Source organism: Teleopsis dalmanni, chromosome 1, assembly GCF_002237135.1.
Source record: "Teleopsis dalmanni isolate 2A chromosome 1, ASM223713v2, whole genome shotgun sequence".
In the NCBI taxonomy this organism is placed as follows: Eukaryota; Metazoa; Arthropoda; class Insecta; order Diptera; family Diopsidae; genus Teleopsis; species Teleopsis dalmanni.
Window position 1 is genome coordinate 167,826,609 of NC_051846.1, and position 7,460 is coordinate 167,834,068.

General features: G+C 22.1%; 1 protein-coding gene across 1 annotated transcript in view; it reads right to left on the reverse strand.

Annotated features, from left to right (window-relative positions):
- Positions 1-6,730: 6,730 nt before the first annotated feature.
- LOC119670013 (chromatin modification-related protein eaf-1) overlaps positions 6,731-7,460 on the reverse strand; it is a 30,045-nt gene continuing 29,315 nt past the window's right edge. Inside the window, exon 2 of the mRNA XM_038080097.1 lies at positions 6,731-6,839. Within this exon, the coding sequence (XP_037936025.1) occupies positions 6,826-6,839 (14 nt within the window). The 3' untranslated portion in view covers positions 6,731-6,825. The remainder of the gene's footprint in view (positions 6,840-7,460) is intronic.

Below are 7,460 nucleotides of genomic sequence, written 5' to 3' on the forward strand. Positions count from 1 at the left end.
TATTACACGCCAAGTTAATGAGCCTTCGGTGCACCAACCATATTTTAAAGGTTGGATGTACAGGCATAGACGAACTGTTTGAACCCTCTGCAATTATAAATATAATGTACGATTTTATTTTTTTGATTATTTGAATTTTATTTGAAAAAGATTCAAAAATAATGTACAATTTTATGTGTAAAAAATTAAATTGATAACTTCACTAGGTTTATATATTAAAGGTAATATGTAGCCTTATATCCTTCAAAGGCTAATACCTTTGCTATTTAAATAAAATGTGTCGAATGATACAACATATATACTACGTATATACGACTACATATATATGGTTTGTTTGCTAGCCGATAAACAATTTTATGTTTAAATAAAATGATATCAGATGATTACACAAACACAATACATATATACATTCAAATTAATACTCAATTAATATAATGTTTTTGTGACATATATATCATAAGTTAATAGTTAATGTCTGAAAGTCTCCGTATTAATAAAATTAGGTGACAGAGGTTATAATGATGGTAATAAAAAACCCGTTTTTATGAGGGACAATTTTTATAGAATAAATAAAAAAAAACAAAAACAAAAAAATACTAAATATTTTAGCTTTCTGGAACTAAAATTCCAGAATTTTTTTTGAATTCTTTTTTACCGCGACTTAGATTGTATAAGTCGTATATTTTAAGTAGTATATTAAGTAGTATATTTTTTCAGTACGATCTTTCAGTATGAATAAAGCTATATATGTGCGTTATTTCAGTACAGAAACGTCTAGAAACATTGTATAAACCAAATTCAGTATTTGCTGATCTACTGAGAACCGATTAACCCAAGTCAAAATACTGACTTAAGACATGCTTAAGTCATAACTTTGCTGAAAGTTTTGAAACTTAAATTACGATAGTGAAATTGGTTCTCAGTGTTATATGTAATCCATTTATTTTTTACTCTGACGTATATGTGTCCTGCTGTGAGATCATAGTCAAATTCTCTAGTTCGATATTTTCAAAATATCTTAAATAAATTGTTTTTAACTTAATATTTTTAAAACGGAATTCATTTCAATTTTAATAGAAAGTAGTGTTCTTATATTTCACAAGAATTATCAAAAAGAAACTACTATAAAGCAATCTAAGTACTCAAAATGCCTTTCACAAAGTGTAGCACATCAAAGGACTCTGTGTCAAGGAATTTCTACATTTTAATCCGCATAGAAAATCACGATAAGGTTAAGGTAAAAGATGTCTTACATGTACAAGGAAACAAAAATAATTACAAATGAAGAGAATTGCAGGTAGAATTTAGAATTTCAATCTTTATTTCCATCTTCCTCTTGTCTACTTGTATGCAAGGATTATAAGTCTGTGCCCTGTGGATTTACCTGTATCTATTTTTCTGAATCTTTAGCTAAATAACTGCGCTACTAACACTGAACACTGTATTTTCATAATACCGTTGTAAAAATATATGCATTGTTAAGATATATTTCTATTGTTCTGAGAACAATTTACATGTATAGTATCGTATTACATATAAGGAACTAAATAAAATCGCAGTTTGTTAATGAGTTCAACGCGACAACAAATCCTTGAAGTAGAATTATGGAAATTATTTATATCACAAAAGGTTATTGTTAAAAACGGTTGTTTCGGTTTATATTGTTTTAAATATCTGCGGACCGTTATTATCCCCGAAATAACAATTATTTTTTGACCAAATTACCAAATGTTTTTCACTAAATTTTTTATTTTTTTGTTTAAAACACTTTCAATATAATAAAGGTACTTCCTTGAATTCCAAATTCGCGACTAATATGTAAATATATTGATATGTTAATTTAAATCTAAATGAAAATGTTTCCATACTTGACTATCATTAAGGTTTATATAAAAGATGATTTTTAATCAAATTAATTTAAATTTTTACAAAATTATTTAAAAAAATAAATCAATAAAAAAATTGTATTATTATGTTGAGGAAAGTTGAGTTAGTGCACCTGAGCACTAACACGAAAACTAATTATAATAATTCCTGTCGAATTATAATTATTCCTGTCATGAGAAGAGGAAACGTCAGAATATATTCTATGCAATTCTATACCTATATTCTATACCTTGAAAGCGCGATCTTAGTCCCAAATCAAATAGATAAAATCAAGCCCACAGCAATTACGCATTTGGGCGCATAACAGATCTCTTAGGTCGAGGCAAATTCGTAGCCTATTATTTAATATTTTAAATAAAAATTATTATTATTTTTTTATATTAAATTTCTATTAAATAAAAAATTAAGAGATAAATTTATCTTTTGAATCTCTTTAAAAATATTTAATTTAATAGATAATAAAATAATAAATATATAAATAATTAATTTGTTAATTTCGCTTCCCTCTTTATGAAATTTAAATTTTAAATCATTGCGTCATTAACTTTAAATTAAAATCCCCTTTCTACAACTATCTAAAGTATTTGTTTTCGCCCTAAGGATTTTTTGAATTATTGTTATTACTAATAGCATTTCCGATTGGTAAATCTAAACTCAATCTAGATTTTTTTCTCGATCTGTTAAATTTTGTTGCACAATCGAACGTTTTTACGGAAATTAAACATTTTTGTGGTTGTATTAGTTGGTATTTATATTTTCCAAAATATACATATATGCAATGAAATAACAGTTTAGGTGTCATGTCATATAAAACAGCTGTTAATTTTAGGGCAATGTTGCTACCCTGGCATAATATCTAGAGCGCTATAAATTAATCTCAAATGTTAGACATTTCGCTTAAGATTCACCAAACGAAAAAGAAAATTGCATTCGATTGAGAATGTTATCTCAGATTTACCAATCGAAAACGACGTAAGGCTAATTTTACATAGCTATCTAATAGTTCTATTTCATTATCCATTAAAAACGTTTCTATGTTAACCTCGACAAATTGGAGCTATTTATGAGCCTAATAGTTGTTACTGATACAATACTCTAGCTACCATTAGGTTCAACACAAACGAGTTGGAGATACTGATAGCATTTGTACAGTAATTTCATTGATGAAGAGGGGGTGGTCTTATACCAGTATTTCAAATTAATTGGTTCTATTGTTTACAAGATAGTTTTTTCAGTAGTGTAATATCAAGAGTTTTTGGATACTAAATCAATTTTTAGCAAGCATAATAAGTGAAAGATTTAAAGGGAGTGTAAGCACATATTCCATTAGGAAATTGTTGTTCTACAAATTAATGGATCAATCGACCACAGTCGATCAAAACTTTTTTTTTGTAAAATATCGTAACAGGAGCTATGCATTTAATTTTTTTTTTAAATTATTAAACCAAGGTTTAAGTAAGTAAGTATGTAATTTCAAAGTCAAACTCTGCAAAACATCTTGAATGTATGGGATAGTACAAACTAGTTTAGTTAAAGCAATACTGTTAAAATGTATATATAGTTAATAAAATATGACTTTATCAAAATCCAAAAATTAAATTAAATTTTGCAAAATATTTTTCTTATAATTAAATTAATTAAGAATTTCATCTCTTAACACTAGGAAGCTATTTCAAATAAGTAAAAGGGGTAGTAATGTGGCGAACCTTTGAAATAACTAATAAAAAATAATACTATATAATTTACATTTTATCTGCTATTAATTTATGCTATATATGATATATATATAAATATAAAACACATGAATTTATATCCATACAACTTTTACTTTATTTTCCAAAAGAAGAATGTTGCCAATTATAATATATATATTTACTTTTTTTATTTCATTTAATTTATATACATTTACCAATCATTTAAATATAGTTTTGTTTTATTTATTTATATATTCCTTTTTTTTTATTGAGAAATTGTGTTTTAAATTTGCAATTGCTACCAATTATATTATTAATAATATTAATAAATTCTTTGAAGTTCTCTGTGTTTCTTATTCATTTACGATTTTTTTTTCACAAAAAAACTACTACAAATTACAAATTTGACAATATTTATATTTTATTCTTATATCTTATATGTGTATACATATAAATTTTAAATATATTAATTTGTATATATATGTATGTATAAGAAAACTTTCAAAGAAAATTGATATATGTTTTTAATTTACTGAGTTTTTCCTGTCCCTTCTTTACGATATTGAAATTGTTTACTTAATAATAAATTTGTAAATTTCTATGAAAACATATGGTTGAACTGCTCTAATTTATTATTAATTTTATTTAATTTTGTTTTATAAATAAATGCTTGAGTCGCTGAGGTACAATGTTCCTTTTTGGCTTTAATTTATAATTATTTGTTGTAATTTGTGTTAATTATTAATTATTGTTACTTTTTATTTTTTAAATATTGTGCATGTTGTTTAATTTTTTATTTTTATTGTACGTGATTTATGTAATTAATATATAATTAATTCATTTTATTTGCTATATTTTACATAGTGTATATATTATTTTTAAAATATATGAAAATTTATTTTTAAAATTTTTAAAAATCATAAAATTATTGCTTGATTTTGCTAAAATTAATTTTTACTAAATAACGTCATTTTACTGAAATTAATATAATATTATTTTTTATTTCGTTTTTGTCTACTTAAAACATAAGTTTTTATTTCCTTTTTATGAAGCAGAAATTTTAGTTCATATTGTTTTTATTTGTTTTCGTTGTGGTTTTTATTATACATAAATATAATAAATATAAACATTTTAAATATTTAATAATTAAAATTAAATAATAATTGGTAAGCATTCTGAATTTCCCATTAAAAGAAACTTATGCTGTGGTTAAATTATATTATTTTTATTTTTAAATAAAAAAAAATAAAGTATATTGATTTAAGTTTAAATTTTATAATTAAAAATTAATTACTAATAAAAAAAAAGCGTAGATACTTGGTAATTAATCTTAAAAAAGAAAAATTTATTTATTTTAAAACAAAACATTTTTTTAATTAATTTATTTGAATTATGAATTTGTGAAATTATTTCTGTGCAGTATTTATTATTGAAATATTAAACTTTATTAAAGATATTTTTTTTGTGTAAACATTAAAAAAATAACAACAATACTATTAATACATAAATAATACCTATAACTGATTGATATTAAGTACCAAGCATGAATCCATAAATCCCTAATAATAATTAACAAAATTCATGTGTTAAAAAATTAAAAATAAGTTTATTTCTAGAATCTATAGTAATATAAAATATCTAAAAATATAATATATATTAACTAAAATAAAATTTGTATTTAATATTAATACTTAAGTAATTATCATAATTAAAATCATAATTATGTTTATTGTTTATTTGAACTTAAATTTAAAATATTGTTTTATTAATTAAAAATTCATATGAACTAATTGTTTACAAACTAATTATAATATTTTTTGTGAATTTTTACCATGAGAAACGACGTAGCGCGCATAAATGACAAAAACTAATGATGGTACAGGCACTCAATCTCTCTTGAAGATGTAATTAATAGATTCCACGAATGTGATAATTAAATTTAATAACCAATAAATTCTATTTAATTTTTCTATTTTTATTATTTTCAAAATAACACAAATACTTAATATAAAAAATTATGTTTAAAAAATTATTTATAGACTTATGTTATATGGAAACTTCTTAAGTTAATATTTCGAAATTTAAATTTTATTTATTATCCTTACATACATTTAAAATTCATTATTTTTTAACTTAATTCGTATTTATTGTTTGTAATAATTACGTATGGTTTGTATAATTATTTTATTAAATCCATTTTCATAATTAGTTCGAGGTAGTTCCTTTTAAAAGTTTCTTATTAAAATTTTTATAAATATTTTGTTAAAATCTTAAAAATTAATATTTTTATATTTTACTTTAATTTACTTAGCTTTTGTGGTAAAAATATTTAATTTGTTATAACGAATTTAAATGATAAAAATTCTGTTATGTATGTGAGAGATTTATTATAAATAAAAAATAAATTTAAAATTTAAATTATTCAAAGTAAAAGTAATAACATGAAATTAGTTAAAATAATAATAACTAAAAATGATTATCGTTTTTATTTTTTATTTTATTATATTTAAAAAAATTAGTTTATTTAAAAATTTATTAAGTAAAATATAAAACTTAGCAAAACAAATATTTTAATTAAAAAAATAATATATTTTTATTTATATTTTTACCACATGCTTTTCTACCACTTTAAATTTATTAACCTTATTATATATTTAAATTGTGCACTTTGCTTTTACTATTAATTTCAAATTATGTTTTCATACATATAACAACAAAAATATTTATTCAATAAAATTATTTAAATTTTTTTTTACATTTAAACATACATATTGCACACAGTAAAAATTTATTTAATTAATTGAAAATTATTAATTTTTTTAATTATTGCTGATTTCACAATTGGATTTTAAATTGATATGCGCCTTTCATTGATATTTTTCTTATTGAATTTTCAGTTTTCACAATTTTACGAATATTTCTAATTCAGTTGTAAAATTTGTAATATTTAAAATATATTGTTTATAAGCACAAATTATATAATTTGAATTTTAACAAAATTAATTAATTAAGAATTATTTTTATTATTAACAATTTGTTATCAATTTTGTTGTTATCATAATTATTTTTGAATATTAAAATTATTTTTATTTTTAATTATTTATTAATTTTTTTTTCAAATTTTAATATAATTTGTGAGGGTAGACTTTTCCAAAATTTCATTTGTTTTACTCCACAGTTGTTGTACTCGTATAATCCGATCATTTTGTCAAAATATTGAGACGACATTTGGCTTCAACTGAATTCATATTTTGATATCTGTAATATAAGAAAATTTAAATAATTAATAATTAGTATAATATATTAATATTATTCAATTTTTAGTACACAAATCATTGTTATTTAATTTTATTTAATTATACCATATTTGACGTGCATCATACGGTTAGTCTACTTTTAAGGGTGAATCTATGTTAGACCTCACGTATATGGGCTATGTATCAGTGTTAATATATGATATATTTTAATTTTCCTAACTACAAAGGGTTTCTCTGAAACGTGCATTTCTGTATCAAGAGCTTTCTGCATTATTGTAACCTATTACATTATTTTGAAAAATTTGATAAAACTTCGAATATCAGTTTCTGATATTTTCTTCGGGACTCTCGAAAAAAGGTATATTAAAAATGTAAATCTGGTTTATACAAAGTGCAATACCTAATAGTTTTTTAATTCTTTCTTATCCTTTTGACAGAGGCCATTAAGATCGTCAGCTACAAATCCAAGTCTCTATGCATATCTGCATACTAGTGGGTTCTGGTTCTGGTGGGTTAGAACGAAGTAAATGTAGTTACTTATAATCCTAATTAATGAAGTGAATTAGTTTACTAGTTTTATGTGGGATAATAGATGACGATTTTCACCTAGTTTTAGTGTGTT